The sequence below is a fragment of the Carassius gibelio genome, chromosome A6, assembly GCF_023724105.1.
Source record: "Carassius gibelio isolate Cgi1373 ecotype wild population from Czech Republic chromosome A6, carGib1.2-hapl.c, whole genome shotgun sequence".
Lineage (NCBI taxonomy): Eukaryota > Metazoa > Chordata > Actinopteri > Cypriniformes > Cyprinidae > Carassius > Carassius gibelio.
The window spans coordinates 8,272,491-8,291,879 of record NC_068376.1 but is presented as its reverse complement, the minus strand read 5'-3'; the positions used below and the strand labels follow the sequence as shown (position 1 = coordinate 8,291,879).

Below are 19,389 nucleotides of genomic sequence, written 5' to 3'. Positions count from 1 at the left end.
AAGCTTTTTAAAAAATATATTTTCTATAAGTAAAAAAGCATTGTTACATAAAAAGTTTATTTTGACACACTAGAAAGTTTAGTGTTTAAGTATATTCTGTGCAATATTTCTTTATCACTGCAAAGGTATATAAATGACTATGTCACTCAAATAATCAAGATAAACCAAATAATATTACAGTAGGCTACATACGAAAACAGAGCATGACATCATTATACCAAGGCACTATTGGAAGAAAACTTTTATTTTCAGTACGTCAGGAACTGGTTAGTGTTTCAAGCTGATAGTGGTTAAAGTTTTGAGAGTCTTTGAGAGTAAGGGATTTTCCTGCGTTATTTTGAGCACAAGTCACATGCAAATGCGAAAACATCTTGAGGTTTCCTCAACAGCAGCAACGCCTTTAGCTCAGGGTTTCGTCTGCTGTGAGTTCTTGCTGTGTGACTGAAAATGAGTCCAACAATTTGCAAACTTGTTGAATGGGATTTATTAAGCTTATTAAAAATAACAGGCACCTTTATATCAAGAAACATTGAGTAAAGCTCCATGTCTTCCTCCCAGATAAGAGACTAATTCTCAAACACAGGAATATGGTCTTTCTCCACTGAAAATAAAAGCAAAATCATTTTTGATTTAACTTAGTTTTTTACTGTAAAGATTAATTCTGGTTACAAAGGAGCAAACTGTATAATGATAAAGTATTCAAACCTCCATCAAGGATGAAAGGCAAATGCTGGAGCTTCATAATCACAGGTGAGCCCAAGTGCACTCTGCTTGCTAGATGCCTAAGTGTAAAATATTTTAGTTTAATTCTAATATATATATACCATATACCAATTCTAATTTTATATGTACCATACACCAGCATTGGTTTTGTTTGCAAAATATTAAATGTCAACATATAAACAACTTTTGCACTGTAATTTTTTCCTTTGTGTCAGTATGTCATAAAAATAATGAGTAATTTTATTGTCTGAAATTTGTTGCTCGCGTCACACCACATTTATTGTAGACAAAATACCTGTTTATGACACACTGTAAAAAAGTATTGTGATTTTAACAGAAAAAACGTAAAAACACGTTAATTGTTTAACATTAAGCTTCCATACTATATATGGCGAATAACTGTAATGACATTTAATGTCATTTTACAGTAAAGTACTGTTAAAATAAAAAAAAATTTGGATGTGAAAAAGAAAGTCATTTTATAAGTTACAATGAAAAAAACAAATTAAGACTACAGGAATCACCTTGAATGATACTTCATATTTGATGTTTTTTTTTAAACTATATCTTCCTTCTTAGTTGTCTACATTAGGTTTTTATCTTAAATCTAATGTTGTTAAATGAATGTTTATTGCATTATTTCAGTATCATTTGTATAACTATGATGTTGTTTAGTGTTTGTGTGAATGGCACAGTGTTTTTCCTCCTCAGCTTTTGGAAAAGCTGTTTGTGATTTTCTCATCACTCATTTATCACTCATTCTCATTCTCATCTAAGTTTTTTGGTGTTTATAAGTGTAATACAATGGTTCAAAACATATATTAGTACTTCAATAGGTTGGTTTATTAACATTACATAAGTTAATGAAATTTTTATTGTGAATTTAAGTATGTAAAACCTAAAATGTTGCTGCCATATTTTTTACGGTGAGGTTCTGGCAACCACTGCTGCCGGTATTTTCATGTAAATGTGACAGATTGTTTTTTTACAGTGTAGGTTTTATTGTCTTTAGTCGTGTAATACCACTCGTGTCCAGTGTAGACACACCGATATGAGGAACAGATAAGATGAATTTTGCTTTCTAACAAAAATATTAAGAGAGTATTCTACCCATCAGGCAAGAAATAGCAATGCCAAGTTCCTGAGGAGTCCTTTGGAGAGGACACAGTCCTTTCTATCCCAAAGATATCGACTAACTCTTCCCAAATCATCTGCTTCTTGCACCCAAGCTCTCTCTAAAGCAAACAAGTGCATCAGTCACATGAAAGAATAATAACAACTCTCCAACTCAACCATCTATCATCATACATCTACTGTTTACATTGTTTTTTTAAATAACATAGGGCTGAAATAAGTCATTATTGCCCTGCACTTACATAACTGACTTAGTAAGCACAGTATCTGCATCGAATGACAGGATTGTCATGTTTTCTGGAACAGTCTTCTGCTGAGCCAGTATATTACGCAGGATCATTAAGTTGGATGCCTCAGACACAAAACCCTTTAGCGAACTCAGAGGAAATGGGTAGGTTTGTCTTCACACCCTTGAGAATGAAAGATGAGCCTCTGTTATAAGTGATGCAAACTGCTAAACACAAACTATCAGTGAAATGTTCAATAACCGCACTCACCTCTTTCTCTGAGATGTTTACAACACATACGATTTGAGTGACTTTACATTGCAATTTTGATTTTAACATTCATTATTTCTATAACATTAAACAGAATATGTTAGGTAACAAGTATTAAGTTAAAGGGAACTTACCCTATGATTTTCATGAACTTTTCTTCATGTCAATAGAAAAGATACCTTTACATATTCATGATGATTCTCTTCCAGTATCTCAAGATTTCTGGATATGTAGGATGGTAAAAACTCAAGGGAACAAATAAAGGGTTCAACATGTTTCAGAAATGCCTGAGATGGCACAAATGCCATTTGTGTTTTTTTAACTAACAAATGATAAAGGGAAGGAAATAGTCCTTATATAATATTCTCTCTCAACCTTTATTTTTACAGGCAAGTCAATAAGAACAGGTTCTTATATACAATGGCGGCCTGACACGTGGAATGACCATTTAGGGAAAGGGAAGTAGGGCTAAAATAAATACAGAACATTAGAAATACATACAGGTTAGCATTTACATAAATACATTTTAAAACATCAATCTATTTACTGTAAAAATATAGAATAAAAAACACATTAAATAATTATGTAGTGAAGCAACTGCATTTGTCCGTGAACAAGTATGATATACTAGTTTTGAAGGATGAAATTGGGATTAGTTTATCTAGTTTGAGAATGTTTTGCAGAGCATTCCAAAAGTGAGCGGCAGCAAAATGAAAAGACGTAAGACCAAACACAGAATTCGTTTTGAGAAATACTTCGTAGAAGATGAAGTGAGGACCGAGTGTTATATGTGACGGGTTTGGCTGCAGCATGTGACCTAAGTGGCCGAGAAGTGTTTTGTAAATGAAGGTGAACCAGGATTGTGGAGGGAGGGCCAGTTAAAAGGTGAATATAAAGCACAGTGGTGTGTATTGAAGGGTGCATTTGTGGCAAACCTAGCAGAATGATAAAGAGCATCAAGTTTTGAAAGAGTGCTTTGCAAGCAACCCTGTATATAGTGTCTCCATAGTTTAACATGGGTAAAATGGTCATTTGAATGAGAGTAAGTCTGGCAGAGGTGGTGAATGAAGATTGGTTTCTGTTTTCTGAAACCTAGCTTGGCTTTGACCTTTGATTGGAGCTTTGATATTGTTATCTTGACTTGTCATGTTCCTGTTTCTTTTTACTCTGTCTCCCTCTGCTGGTCTTATAGGTTACTTTCTCTTTCTTTTTTCCCAGCTGTTCAAGTCCTGTCCTGTCCCGTCTTGTCCTGTTGAGACCTGCCTGGTAACCCTTCTTGTTCTGTTTGTCGCCTTCACCTTTGTATTCTGTCCAGTTGGACTGACGCCGAGAGAGTACCATCCAAAACGGTCTTCCTGATACCCGCATCTACTTTGAGAGACCCTCGGCCTGTCGTCGCTATATCTACAGACCCAGACTCCAGCCTTTTTTCAAGTTATCTGCTGATATTTCGGTTTTGTTTTTTATCGCCCTCTCTGTGGGTTGCTTATTTGCCTTATTCTCCCAGAAGAACATCTGAGTTTACATTAAAGGCTCTATTTTCTGTTGAACCACATTTGGGTCCTCCCGTACCTCTCTAACAGATATATGAATGGTGAAAGAAAGTGAATTTTCCAACCAGATGCACAAGTAGTTATATGCAGTGACTTGTTCTAGAATAGCACCCTTGCAGGTAGTTGTGTTAAGGGCAGGAGGAGGCGTAGTACCCTTACGGTAAAACCACATTATTTTTGTTTTGGAGGTATTGAGAGTAACTTTGATATGTGTAAAAGACTGCGGTAGTTGGTAAAAGCTATCTTGCAGCGTAGCTTAAACAGCCTCAGGAGAGGAGCCTGATACAAGCTCACCTACAATGGATGTACCACAAGGAATGTCATCAATCGTTCCGTGACTGTTGGCATGGAGCTGATAACATAGCTCCTCATTGTAGCTCGCCTTGGTGACACTCACAGAGAAGTCTCCCAGCTCTCAGGCCGAATTTGACACAGCCACAAGTGAAAATGCGAACAAACACTGGTCCAGATCCTCGGGTTCTGAAAATGCGAGTGGAAGCGGCTAACGGTCAAGTTAATTGAATCATATCTTGACTTAAGATTCATTTACAGTATGATGATTGCGATTATAAGGATCTGAAAGCACTTCTGAAGAAAGATTCAGTACATTTAATCTAAAGGCACGTTTATGTAATTGTCAGTGCCTCATGCTTTAGCACGGTATTTTCATACAGCCTCTGTCCTGCACAAGTCAAATCTGCTGAAACAAAATAATAGTATAATGCAACTTAACGAATGTGAGGGGACTTACAGTTTACACCGTTGAAGCCATTAACAGATGGTCCCTGCAGCACTAAAATAGCATCTCTGACAGGCAAACTTTAGAAGTGACCTCACCTAAATCATAATCATGTTTAATGACTTACCAATAAACTCCACTGCATTAACCGAAGCTTTCAGTTCTTCCGTTTCATTCTGTGTTGATTCCGTCTCCTCCATGTGTGTCTTAGAAAGTCCAGAACAAGAAACAATCACAACAAGGTTTCCTAATATTGTCTATATATTTTTATTTTACATGGGTCTTTGAGATCGTAACAGTTGGAAGATTTATTTAAACTGTGCGCGTTTTTCTTTTTACCTGGATGTATATTGATTTTCAACTGCTCAGTCCTTCAGATGTCAAACAAACAAGAGCTACTTTACTAAAGCTATTAAAAAATATCAAAATAAACTAACTTTAAAATGAATGTAATATTACAGGAAATAGAACAAATGACTAACAGCGTCTACATTAGGACTCATTTTATACACCGTCTAGATGTCTTTTTGTTCATGCACTCAAACTTTTTAGCGTCTCTGGTTTCCTTACTAACGATGTTGTCAACATCTAATGTAAACCTTCTTGTAATGGCTCCATTATTTTAACAGTGCAACACGTATTCAATGCAAACATATATTCGTTAATAATAAATAGGTTTATTACGACAAACTGCTTATTGTATCCTAATACCCTATTGTACAACTGCTTACTGTACCCTAAGTATTTAAAACGCATTAAACGTTATTTCAAATGGGATTCACTACACATCTCCAAATCACAGAGTCAAGGGTAAGAAAAAACATGTGCTTTAGAATGACAGGAAAGGTTTATAAAAAAAAAAAAAAAAAAAACTTAGGATAATGCCTTTCAAATTCTACCAAATACTTAGTGTTAAAATAAATTATGTTTGTGTACAAAATAATGCCCAGGTCTACTTCACTCTTTTTTTTCTTTAGGTCACTGTTCAAATTCACATAAGTGCTTTTAATAAAGCCCGGTATTGGTAATGATATAGGGAGCAGTAGTTTGGAATGGTTTCAGTGGTCACGTCCTCCAGTCATCAGTGGATTAAAGCCTTATCGGTCCTTATAAATGTCCTTCCGTCTGCGCAGCTCCTCTAAAACACGTGCGCGATATGACGTCCAGTCCTCGTCCTGCTTCTGCTGCAGACCCAGAGCCCGGTGAAGATCCTGGGAGTGGCTCCGCAGAAAGGGATTGTATTGCTTCTCCTCTGCTAGGGTGGATGGACACTGTATGAAGAGGAGAGAGAATGACTTTAAATCAAGCTGGGTTGGTAGGAATATTATTGAGAAGATTTGGATTAATATCACATGTCTAGAGATGTAACAATTATCTGGGACTTCTTTGATATTAGGACTTTTTTTTTTTTTTTCATAGACTTCTTCCTTACCGTGCAGAGTCTCTGACCCCTCTGTTGCAGAACCCACTGCAACTTCTGTTCCCGTACAACATTGCAAGGCTCCAGTTCAGCAGCAAACATCAGGTTATCTTCAGCATACTCATGTCCTGAAAAGAAAGACCTACTTTATGAAAATAACCAATAAGCTTTTCCTTCAAACACCCAAATACAAGTTTAAAAAAAAACTTAAAGCTAAAAAAGTCTTGCCACAATGCAATTAACCTTGGGTTAATATGTTTTTCAAACTCTGGGTTAAAGCCACTTTTAACATAGGGTTAAAGGATAAGGGTAAGGGTAAAAAGTCCACCCAAGAATGAAAATTCTGTCATCATTTACTCACCCCCCTGTATGACTTTTTTATTCTTTTGTGAAACACAAAATAACACATTTTGAAAAATGTTGGTAGTTAAACAGTTTTGGTTCCCATTGACATCCAATGTATGGACGAAAAACACAAAGGAAGTCAATGGGAATCATATTATTTGGTTATCAACATTCTTCAAATTATTTTCTTCAGTGTTAAAGCTGCAGTAGGGAACTTTTGACTCTCTAGCGGTTAATAAACAGAACTGCTTGCGTCTTGCAGAAGAACATTGTAGCCGGAGCTACTTCTCTCTGTTTATGTCTATGAAGAATCACAAAGGTACTGGGTTACTCCGCCGCGGTACCCCCGAAGCAATCTAAAATAGTCCGAATATAAACACTTATTATAGGTGTACCTAGTGATTCAGAACAAGCTAAAAACACGGTTTGGAAAATGGATTCATGGTGTACTCGCTTATTATGTTCATTTTTTTTCTGATTGGTTGTTTTTTACCGGGAGCACATGACTTTCGGCAAATGGCAATAGGACCACTGGGAGGAGCCAGAGGAGCTTGATTTTTTTCACAAATTATCTGTCTCATATTCTACTGTCAGGACATAATGACAGGTTTAATAAATATGTAAAAAATATTTTTTTACAAGAGTTCCCTACAGCACCTTTAAGCAGAAGAAAGGAAGTCATATAGGTCTGGAACAACATGACGACAGAACTTTCCTTTTTCAGGTGGACTACCACCTTTTAAGATACGTTTAACAATGCTATGAAAGAAAGCCACGGTGAGATTTTGGCAATTATTCATAAATACATTATTAGTTTCAGTGCCTGAAGGGGAAACGGTTTCAAAATTGAATGTTTCAACTGAAGTCTCAAAGAGATCATGTTATGTTCCGTACTTATTCGATAAATGTTGCTACATGACTATCCAAGAATTATTAATAAAGTTTACACAATTTGCAACGTAAAACAACTTCAAGTGTAAAAAGCCTGTATACAAAGACTGTTTCCTTACCAGGCCAAAGCAGAGTTTCATCGTTCAGTGATCCCACTGTATCCAGAGATGACAACATAGTTGAGGCATTACCCTCAAACATTCTCCCTACAAGGGATGTAAATGAGTCAGCGCTTTAAATAGAGCTAGCTGGATTTAAGAATGCAGAATTCTTGCTTGCAGATTTGGCATGCCTTGGCAAGCATCGATACTTATCGATAAATAATTGTAACGTATACACACAATGTCAAACATTGCACGCAGGTAACAATAAAACTATTAATATATTAAACATAATTATATAATTACTTTTTATATGGACATTGAGATAACACAATGATTAATACCATACTCACCACATCCAGAGAGGAATACCAGATCCCCTGAAAACAAGCTGCTGGGGCCACCTATCGCTCGGCCATCAAGCAGGTAGATCACGTGACCTACTGTGTGGCCAGGGGTATAGAAGGCCCTAAAGTGCAGCCGAGTTCCAAAATCTATCGTGTCTTTGTCTGAAAGGGGGCTAAACAATCCAGAAAACATCCAATTAAGTGGTCTGTTTCATGCTATCAAGGAATGCCCAACTGTTCAATCATATACATTAAGAATAGGTTTAGTTTAGTTGAGTTAGAAAATATGAGACCCTCAAACAAGCCCTTCTGTATTTTGTATAGACAAATGTTTTTATATTCGAACACATTTTGGATATGTTTAAAGGAACAGTTCACCCTATTTTTAAAATTCTGTTTACTCATCCTCATGTCATGCCAAACCTTAATGCATTTCATTATTCTGTGAAACACACACAAAAAAAGTGAAAGTGACAAAAGTGAAAGTGACAAAAGTGAAAGTGACGTGACATTCAGCCAAGTATGGTGACCCATACTCAGAATTTGTGCTCTGCATTTAACCCATCCAAAGTGCGCACACACACACACACTGTGAACACACACCCGGAGCAGTGGGCAGTCATTTATGCTGCGGTGCGTGGGAAGCAGTTGGGGGTTCAGTGCCTTGCTCAAGGGCACCTCAGTCGTGGTATTGCAGACCTGAGACTTGAACCCACACCCCTTGGGTTAGGAGTCAAACTCTCTAACCACTAGGTCATTAGGCCATATTTTGAAAAAAAAAATAACAAAGGTTGTTTTGGACCTCACTGACTTTCACTGTGTGGACAAAAACAGCTGAAACATTCTTCAAAATATATTTTGTGACTTCAGAATAAATAAAGGCATATTGGTTTGAAACGACATGCGGGTGTGAAATAATGACATTACAATATAAATTTTTAGAATTAACTGATAAAATGATACATCAGAATATATTCAAAGGTACTAACTGTGTAAGGCCTGGAATGTTGTCCATAGCGTTCCCATACACTCGACAGGACATGTAGCGTCTCTTTAGAGCTCTGTTCCCTCCACTGTGGTCCCTGGTTGGGAAAAGTTTATATACAGAGGATAGTTTGATTTAATTTTCATGTTTAGATATTCAGTCTTGATTCTGTTAAATTCACCCAAAAATTAAAATTCTGTTATTTACTCATCCTCATGTCGTTCCAAGCCCACAAGACTTTCATTCATCTTTGAAACACAATTTAATATATATACTTATATTTTTATCCATCCTTTTAAAATCAATGCAACCAACATTTTCAAGTTTCAAAAGGTGCATAAAAACCTTTTAAAGTAATCAATCTGAATTTAGTGACTTAAGCTAAATCTCTGAAGAGAAATGATCATATGTGCACTGATCAATATTTATATGTGAAAAAATGTCTAAATTACATATTTCTCAATCATGTCTCATTCATATGGATTACTTTTAAATGTCTTATTGTACTTTTTGAAGCTTGCGAATTTTGGTTGTGTGGACTTCCAATAGATAGGCAAAAAATTATGACAGAATATAAAAAAAAACAAAAAAAACATTTGTGTTCTCAATAGGAGTCTAATGGGTTTTGGAAAACACGGAGATGAATAAATGACAGAATTTGTATATTTGGGTAAACTAATCCTTTAAAGGTAGTTAGACGCCCCATAGGTCTTAGAACTGGTGCAGTGTGATCTTGCATCTTAACCATCTGAATGTAACACATCTAGTAATTGATTAGACTAAAATATTGTGCAGCTTTCAAGCTCAAGAGATTTTTGGCATTATTTCAGATTTGGTCTTACCAGTGCTTGTGTGTGCAGAGAACAGCTTGTAGCTCCACCCCCTCTTCCTCTAGACATGCCTGTGTGGGTGTAAGGACAGACCATGAAATGAGATAAAACAAAATCGGGGCTCTGGTTGATATCACACAAAAGATAAGATGTGACTATATGTCACACATGCCCAGTAAGGCATCTATTCATGTACAGGAAGGATCCTAGATATTTTGATCATGACTTACCTAACCTTAACCTGATTATAATATTACTGAGACCACATAGGTTCATAAACAACAAACAAAAATCAATCTGCAAGGAATGAAAATGGGAATCTTTCCATTAAAATGACAGATTTACAATAACAATAACTGATTATTATTCCATCTTACACCATTTTTGGTAAACCAGTGAGGAAAAACAAGCACTTTCCACTAAACCATATGGGTTTGGCAATTTCACTACAGTAAGACATTTAATCCAGCAAACTGTTTCTGAAACCACTGCACAGTCGTTTTGAATCCAACCTGAACAGGCTGAGGGTCAGCGGGATCAACCACAACAGCCATATTTGATGCAGTGTCAATGACCACATAGCTGTAATTGTCTAATAAGATGGGCACTGGTATGATCTTGATGCCTGTTGAAAGTAATAGAGTGTGACTTTAGATATTGATAATCAACTGTTGAATGTATTATGGAAAAAGTGTTTCTACTCACCGTTTATTATAGTAGGTTGAGTTTTGGAGTGGCCGGCAGGGTACCGCTCCCGTGCTTTCTTCATCTGCCTCTTATGAAATATGTACCCGAGTTTGGTCCGTGTATATAGAGAATACCTGCAAGTGTTTTTTTAAGAGAACACCTGAGTGTTTTATGCCATTGCATTATGTTCCTCTATGCAACTGTTCCTTCAGAAATGTTGTAAATTCAATCTAAATGATCAATTTGGTAAATAAAGGAATCGGTTTAATTTTTATTAAAACTACTAATAGTTTTTAGAAAAAAAATAGCCTAAAAAGTGTTTAAGCTATTGTTTTCATAATTACCTTCGTTTAGTTTATAGAAACCTGACATGGTGTTAACGGGCTCCAAAAACAAAATCACATTTAAACTGTATATTTTCATTAGGGCCATATATAATTGACAGTAATGAAATAACATTGATGAACATTTGCTACTTCTACACACGTAAAATATTTATATTTCAATAGCACATTCATGTAAACATCATATACAGAAGATGTGGATAAATAAAACAGTAGCCTATTCAAATAAAACAAAAAATCCGCAGCAGGCCAAATAAGCCACTTACGCTATCCAGAAAAGCGGTTTCTCTGTGCGACCCATCAGTTTAGCGATCCGGCTGTTTTTCCATGCACTTTTTCTGGCGCATTTAGAAACACGACAGATGTAAAATCCTCCACATACTGAAGCAATACAAAGTAAATACACTGTCCACTCCGGAAGCGCCATTGTAGTAGGCGTGTCGACGATGACGAAATTAAACACTAACTACGGTTGGCCCGAAGTAACAATCACCGTAAACACTCTTATTTTTATTTATTTATTTATTGTATTGTTCTTCAAATTATAATTCATACAGTGAATTATTTTTTTCATCAGGAAGCTATTAGTAGGGGATAATATTTTCATAGTCATCATCATAATATATATATATATATATATTATATATATATATATATTATGATGATGACTATGAAAATATTATATAAATAAAATATATTATATTTGTTGTTAATAACATAATGAAGAGCATTGAACATTACGTTTCTTGAACTGGGGTTTGTGGAGGAACTTCAGTTGGTTCGTAAATTTAATACATTTATAAAAGCTAATAATTAATTAAATTATAAAAATGTGAAATTAAAACAAATCACTTTTAAAATAACAATCAAAATAAAACTTTTTAATAATTTGAATAATATGCTATTGTGTGAATAATATGTAATCATTCAATCAATAAAAAAGTAACTTGTCTGATTAAAATTATTTTAAAATGCAATTTAATCTAGTTTCAAGTACTTCATTTTTGGAATCTGATTACGTAATCCAGATTACATGTAATTAGTTACCTCCCAGCTCTGTATATTGTACATTTGGTAAATAAACGTTTGATACTGATTGCAGAAAAGTAGCAAGACCAATTTTGCACCATAAGGTGTAAGACAGAACGAGCTCGGCACACACCCATATGGGCACACACCCAATTTGTAGCAGGAACTCAAATATGCAGCCTGGGTGTGTCTAGTTCACCACACACACCCCTCGACAGACTTCTTACATGAGTCTTTGTGGTGCTGTGTGGTGAAGTGTTACATTACGAGAACAGACAGACAATGTTTTAGATATCATTTTAGTTTTACTCAGAGCCAAAGCATAACTGTTCTTGTATAACAGCTACCTTGTTCTGAGAATTATGTTTATTTACACGCAAAATGTTCCAGGCTGACTCCACCTGCTGGCTTATACGCATCTTGAGCACGTTACACTGACCGTCAATATTTAACGTCGTCAGCTGACTGCTGGTTTTACATTAGTTGAACTGAAACCGAGGAAGGTGGATCAGTGCGTCAACTCACGAATTTTTGGTTGAAGGATTATATCGCTAGATATTTCTTCCTTCAAGCTTCAGCATCGATCGTGTAAAGTTTTCTGGATTTCAAACAGCGCGTGGTAAGATTGTTACACGGTTTCATTTTACCATCACATGCTATTGTAATGGATAAAGTACAATTCTGCTGCTTGTTACATCGATTGAGTAATCTATAATGCTTTAACAGTAGTAAAATAACCAGTACTGTTGGAAACCACGGTCACCATGGACATGGTAAATATTTGTTGGGGGGGAGTGAGGCCAAAATATGTGAACATGTTCAAGAACTCTAGAGTTAGTTAGCTATCATCGTGACTTTTAGCTTGTTTTCATAAGTAAATAACTTAAGTGACTTCTAGTCTATATTTAAAGATTAAATTATATTAGAGGAATATGGTAGTAAAATAAGATTACACTTTGCCTTCTTCCTGACCTCTTAGGGACATGATTTCTGGCCCCTTGTGTCCGTGTTTCATATCCTCTGAGCTGCCTGCTAAACATCATCACACACATTCATCTATGACGCCCGAAACCGCTGTGGAAGTAGGCAGCTTACTCGATATTGAAACACAGCCTGCTTTTCAGCTCAATCACATTAACACCGTTTTCTATTCAAAACATATATAATATTAAAAACATATTCACTGTGCCATATCGACCCTATCAGGAAAAAAGAGAATAAATAAACTGTGAAAGTAACTTTATCTCTGTAGAACAGTAATTTGAATATGGCTGATAGCTAACATTTTGTCAAATTCCAGTACTAGGGTGGACCAGTAAGATAGTGAAAGTGTCATTTTTTTTCCAATTTAAAAATAAAAGCTTGCTGAGCAGAGAACATAACGATGTAACAGTGTATGGTAGGCATGGTTGAGTAAAACTGACAGTGTTGAACTGATACAAGAATGGAGACATTCTTTTCCAGTCTGGCTTGAATTGCAGAGCACCCTCTATGTTTTTGTAAACATTATAATCAGCATACATATCATAGGGGTATATAGAGAGTACTAACACGTGCTTGGTCTGAAAGTAAAAAGTGACATTAAACCTGGTTTTATATTGTTCGTGGAGTTCTGTCACATATCCTGGAAAATGTTGGTTCATTTAGTAACGGCCTTTGACTCAGTTTAGTTGCTGTCTTAAGTAAATTTGACAGTCACTCCTTTTTGAACATGAAATGCAGAAACGCCCTTTCCCAGGATACTTTCATTAAATGACAATCCGATTCACCCAGTTTAGACTTTGAATTGGGTTGAATAAGATTTTCCTTATTTTCACTGTGTGGTCCTGAGTGACCTGCTTTACATTTGTTTGATAACAGGAAGTAATGATCCTGGTGCACAAATAATGTATTTACCCATGGCAAAAAAAAAAAAATATATATATAATTTCAAATTTCAAAACAAAGGGAAACATAGTTGCTGAGGAAAAACTATGTGTGTCCACAACCACAGCCCTCACTGTAAGGCCTTTCATGGGCTGTGTCTTGTCGGCTGTTTTCAGGAAGACGGTTTAAAGTGTGGTTACTGGTTAGTGCTTTTTTTTGCTGTGATCAGTACTGTGTGAGTGAAAATAGCAACATAACATTTGAAGCTTTGGTACTCCCAGATCCTAAAAATATCATCAGTTCATATCTTTCATGCATGTCATTGTAAGGATTAAAATGGAAATAAACCTTTTAAAACGCAGAATGAGTAGAAGTACAGTCACGGAGTTAATTTATTTCTACTAGTTCAGTTGTGTGCATCTGGACCTCTCAAACCCCTACACAGCCACATAATAGTTCTTAATGGGAAAAGGCAGAAAGGATATTCTAAGTTTAGTGCTCCTGGAGAAATGTTGTCCACAATTATTAAGATCATTTTACATTTCCGTCTGAATAGTTTTAAAGGTCCTGTTCTTCGTGGTCCCATGTTTTAAACTTTAGTTAGTGTGTAATGTTGTTGTTAGAGTATAAATAATATCTTTAAAATTCTAAAGCTCAAATTTCCATGGCAAGCGAGATATTTTATTTAACAGAATTCGCCTACATCGAACGACCAGTTTGGACTACATCCCTCTAGTTCCTGCAGTAATGACGTCACTAAAACCGTTTTTTGACTAACCTCCGCCCACAGGAATACACAAAAAAGGGGGCGTGGTCTTGTTGCGCTCCGACGGAGAAGAGGAAGAGTTGCGTTTGTTTTTGTCACCATGTCGTCGAAATGCTGTTATTTTCATCTCGGAGTCCAATCATCTTTGTTTGGCCTTCCCAGGGACACTGTACTTAGAGATCGATGGTTACAAATTATGTTTAACTCGGTTCCCGAAAATTATAATCCACGTGTAAAACTATGTGCAGCACATTTTGCAGAGGACAGCTTCCTCAATCTCAATCAGTTTAATGCCGGATTCACACAAAGATTATTCTTTGATTATCTTCATGCGCATCTTGTCAGTAAAAACGCTCCTGTGATTATAAGTACATCTCCAGCCCATGCTCCTGCCCACTTGCTTCTCAAAACTAGCCCAATCGTGTTTCCGACACAATTCTGTGCTCAGCTGCTGTCGAATCACAACACAGGAACCGCTGGCCCAATCAGAACTCGTTACGTATTTCTGAAGGACGGACTTTATAGAACAAGGAAGTCATCAGCTGTTTTTATGACAGTAAAAACAGCGGTATACACATTTTTTTACACGCGAAACATAAACACGTTATATTGCACACTGTAAACACAATCAATGCTTCAAAAAAACACGACAAATGTGACCTTTAAAAAATTAATCATTACAGAGCTGAATTTCTCACACTTGCGGTATTTTATGAATGATTTGATCTGCTTTTTATCCACTTCATTAACTAAATTGTTGAACGATAATTTTTGAAAAAGTAAGAACCAGCAACACCACTGACAAATTTAGTAATTAGGTTGATTGTTTAGTATAGAGAAGTTATTACAAAAGCAATAATGCTGTTCATTGATATATTGATATATTGGGTGTTTTCTGCACTTTATTGGCACAAATGGTCACTATGGTATCTCATCTTCCCAACAGGTGGTAAAGCAGCATGTCAAGGTCAGATTTCCCTCCGAGTTACGATGATTCCCGGCTGCTCTCCAACCCTCAGCCTGAAGGAGGTTACCCTGCTTCTGCCCCCCCATATGGCTTCAACGCAAGCCCAGGACAGCCACCTTACCCACAGCCCAATGATCCATACCATGGACAGCCTCCGGGATACTCCCCGCCAAGTCTACCTGTCATCCCAGTCATTCCTCCCGGTATAGGTAAGACTACTATTTCTAGTATCTTGTCAACCTCCAATTTTTTACTTTTATTATCATAGAGTCATGTCCTGAAATATTTAAGGACTATATTTAATGGCCTGCTGATTAGGTTTAGGACCTGATTCATTACTTAAACAATCCATTGTTCAGGAAGTTTAATTTTGAGGCCATGGTATTGAATCTTAACTGAAGTCACCATTTTTGGTAATGCAGCCCCTATAGGCTAGCTCTAACTAGATTAGTGTTGATTGGCAAGTGATGTAGTGATTAATTAGATGGCTCTGTGAAATACTTGATTCTGATTGGTCTGTCGCAGCATTCTAATTTTAACGACACTATATAATTCACTGTTGTCCCTGGCAACTGAATGACTACGTATATATCTGTGGTGGTTTCAGGTCTCTTTCTCGTAATGTAATAAATTTTCACTTCCTTTTCTAAAATGAATGAAAATTCCCACCACATCTCATCATTTATTGGTTTAATAGTGACATAAAAAAATATTAATAATTCAATAACAATTGCAAAAAAAATCCTTTGTTTTGGTTTTATATGCCATATTTGCTCATTTCAAAGCTAGCAGTACACAATTTAATCAATATTTGCACACTTTGTGCATAATGTGATAAAACTGAAAATGACACAATTAAAGCATGTTCGTTTTGCAAGTGATATTTGAATTATCTATATTTTCTTCCCATATCACGTCACATATTTCTTCACAGGCATGCTATTCAGTGGCACTGTAAGCAAATATACTAACTTGGAAAATGCTTTATTGGGACAGGGCAGTTATCTTTTGAAATAGTTTTAAGTATTAGTAATGGTTTATGATCCTCTGTGCCAGAGGTTGAAGAATCTCCCAGTTATATGATGGGTTATTTACACAGATTGATGTGAATGATGTTGTAGATGTAAATATAGTTTTCACAGAACACATGATTGTTTACAGGAGACGATGGAGGATTTACCACAACAGGAGGATTCGACGATATCAGTGTCCGTCACTCTTTTATACGGAAAGTAAGGAACCATTCTTCTATAATCTGCATAATCTTAATTAAGTAAAATAGATTTGAATGGTAATGTTACTCAGTCGTTGTTTCAGATGAATGGATTTTGTATGTGTATAATGAGTAGTCATTTTTCTATATGGATGAGTTTGGAAAATGGTCTTTCTGTCTTGCAGGTTTATTTGATCCTCGCTTCTCAGCTCATCGTCACAGCTGCCATCGTGGCTATTTTCACATTTGTGTGAGTCTCTGTTAGGGGGGTGTGGTTACTTTCTGTGCTTTGTGTTCACCCATAATAAAGCTTGTTCAGGTAGGTTTTGTCATTAAACTTTCATTCGTGTTTTTATTCACACAGGGAACCTGTAGGAGCGTTTGTGAGGAAAAATCCAGCCATTTACTGGGTTTCATAGTAAGAATGAGACCTTCTTAATGAGAAAACAAATGTAGTGAAGTAGAAGAATGTGCATGACCGTTGAAATATTTTTTTTTCAGTGCTATCTATTTTGTCACACACATCGTATTGGTTTGCTGTCAGGGACCCAGGTGAGATGATTGCTCCATTTTCAGAATAAAAGAATAATAAAAGGATCAGGTGGTGATATTTTTAACTGCTCGTAGTTTAGTACTTTGACACCGTAAAAATGAAGACACAAAAATCATACCAGCCAGTATAAACAAAAATAGCTGAATCTAAAAATTAAAACCCTCGTAAAAAAGAGCCACTATAAACATGAGATGTAATGTTAACCAGTGAATTTAGCCCTGTCCTTTGTCACACATATTAGGAGGCGTTTCCCGTGGAACCTGATCCTGTTGTCCATTTTTGTAAGTTGGAAGATTCTAAGTCATTCTAAAGGAATTGAGATGGATTGTAGCCAAACCTGTAATGGGCAATGTTGTTTTTACATGTAATGCTGCAGATATTGCATCAAGGATGCTAAAGACTTTTTTTTCTTGTTTTAGACACTGGCCTTATCGTTCATGACTGGAAATATAGCAAGGTGAGACATGGCGCACACTATATGTTCATCTCAGTGATGAGATCCAGTGGGTAGAGAAATGAAACTTTTATTTAAAATTATAATATTTTACAGTATTACTGTTTTCACTGTATTTTCGATAAAGTAAATGCATCTTTGGTGAGCTGAGCAAAGAGACTTCTTTCAAAAAAATGACAAAAATCTTATAGACCCCATACTTATTTATTTTGCTAATAAGAATATAGAATTATGAATATTACAATGTCATTTTTTGTTTGTAGCTATTATAGCACTAGGGCAGTTTTCCTGGCCCTGGCCATCACTGTTCTTGTATCTGTTGCGGTGACGGTGTTCTGCTTCCAGACTAAGGTGGGCTACGCATATAATATATCCATCATCTCCCTGACTTTACATTATTTTGTTAATGTGTGTGTTAACATGCTTTTCTGTTCTTTTATAGGTGGATTTCACTAAATGTACAGGTTTTTTCTGTGTCCTCGGAATCGTAGTGTTTGTGACTGGCATCATCACGGCTATCGTGCTGTCATTCAAATATGTAAGCATGTGTTTGCGTCTTGTATTTGCACAGAAATTGTCATTTGATCATTTAACTGACTTTTTCACCATTTGTTTCAGGTCCCATGGCTTCACATGCTCTATGCAGCAATAGGGGCCATTGCATTCACTCTGGTATGTCTGTAGACTGCATCACATTGAATTCACCTTTTCTTGGAATACTTCAGCTCTGCATAGGAAAATAGTTTACTCGTTCAATCCTAAATCTACTTTGCTTTTGTGTGTTTTCAAATGATTAGTTTCTGGCCTATCATACCCAGCTGCTCATCGGAAACAGGAAGCTCTCCATTGGCCCAGAGGAGTATGTGTTTGCGGCTCTCTCCCTTTATGTTGACATTGTCCAGATCTTCATCTTCCTCCTGCAAATTATTGGATTTGCAGAGAGATAGAAGCTTCAAGCTGGCTTATGGACCTTTTCTTTACCATCATAATGGCTTTAATGTTTATGCACTATGCAGTGTCTTCTCCGTCCAGTTCCGTGCTAAAATCTACAAAAAAATATATCTAGCTTTATACTAATGGAACAACTGATAAGGGAAAAATATAATTTCCATGATTTACTAAACATATGCATATATTCCGATAAAATGAGTGATATTATATAGCCAACACTGAGTTCTTGGTCCCATGTCATAGAAATGGAAGCTGTCTATTAGAAGTGGATCTCTATTGTGAAAATTTCTGCTGAATTGATTTCGATTTGCATTTTGGTTGAGGGTTTAGCTTTTCTGCTGTGTACATACAGTCTAAAATATATTTCCAGTTAATGAATTTAGAGTATTTATTGCAGACACCTTTATATGAAAAAGAAAAGTCTATATCAGATTTCGTTTTTTTAAACTTTGGGAAATAAATGTCTTTACTTCATGAATGTATTTTTTATTTGATACTAAATGTCTCAGATTATGTACAATGATGCCTTTTCTTTGTTTAGATACACCATGAATAAACAGTCATAAAAAGTGTTAACTACATTAACGTTGTATATTTGAGTTGTATAAACAAAATGAACCTGTATTTTCTGATACAGTGTTCTCGTGCCACATTTTGGTCAAAAATGTGTTTAAGGTTTCTATTATGTAATCATTGTTATTGTGAGGATAACGATAACAAAAGCAACATTAGTATTATTTAGGTGATTTTAATAGATAATAGTGGTTGCTTATAATGTTCTGTATGCATATGAACAAGCAAGGTGATGACTGCATCAACATATATAAAACATTTCACACAGGCTGTACTGAAATCTTCATCAACTCCTTACCCATAAGATCAAAAGATCCATACACCATAATAAATCAGCCCACTGTTTCATTGGAAACCCAACCGTTAAGTGCACAATAGAGTCATTTCACAAAGCAGAAGTTTCACTGCATCCTGGTGGCTG

General features: G+C 36.0%; 2 protein-coding genes and 1 pseudogene across 2 annotated transcripts; 1 reads left to right on the top strand and 2 right to left on the bottom strand.

Moving 5' to 3' along the window:
* Positions 1 to 332: 332 nt before the first annotated feature.
* LOC128015088 (ciliogenesis-associated TTC17-interacting protein-like) lies at positions 333 to 5,164 on the bottom strand (annotated as a pseudogene).
* Positions 5,165 to 5,303: 139 nt separating this feature from the next.
* LOC128015383 (probable hydrolase PNKD) lies at positions 5,304 to 11,051 on the bottom strand. The gene is made up of 9 exons (XM_052599189.1): positions 10,863 to 11,051; positions 10,271 to 10,386; positions 10,078 to 10,190; positions 9,578 to 9,636; positions 8,740 to 8,832; positions 7,757 to 7,923; positions 7,422 to 7,508; positions 6,079 to 6,194; positions 5,304 to 5,917 (listed from the first exon to the last, which is right to left on the bottom strand). The coding sequence occupies exons 1-9, from the start codon at positions 11,021 to 11,023 to the stop codon at positions 5,744 to 5,746; spliced, it is 1,086 nt and encodes a 361-aa protein (XP_052455149.1). The 5' UTR covers positions 11,024 to 11,051; the 3' UTR covers positions 5,304 to 5,743.
* Positions 11,052 to 11,857: 806 nt separating this feature from the next.
* LOC128015384 (protein lifeguard 3) lies at positions 11,858 to 18,869 on the top strand. The gene is made up of 12 exons (XM_052599190.1): positions 11,858 to 12,244; positions 15,204 to 15,433; positions 16,386 to 16,456; positions 16,623 to 16,687; positions 16,802 to 16,855; positions 16,939 to 16,989; positions 17,232 to 17,271; positions 17,410 to 17,447; positions 17,708 to 17,795; positions 17,887 to 17,982; positions 18,063 to 18,116; positions 18,242 to 18,869. The coding sequence occupies exons 2-12, from the start codon at positions 15,217 to 15,219 to the stop codon at positions 18,389 to 18,391; spliced, it is 924 nt and encodes a 307-aa protein (XP_052455150.1). The 5' UTR covers positions 11,858 to 12,244; positions 15,204 to 15,216; the 3' UTR covers positions 18,392 to 18,869.
* Positions 18,870 to 19,389: the final 520 nt, after the last annotated feature.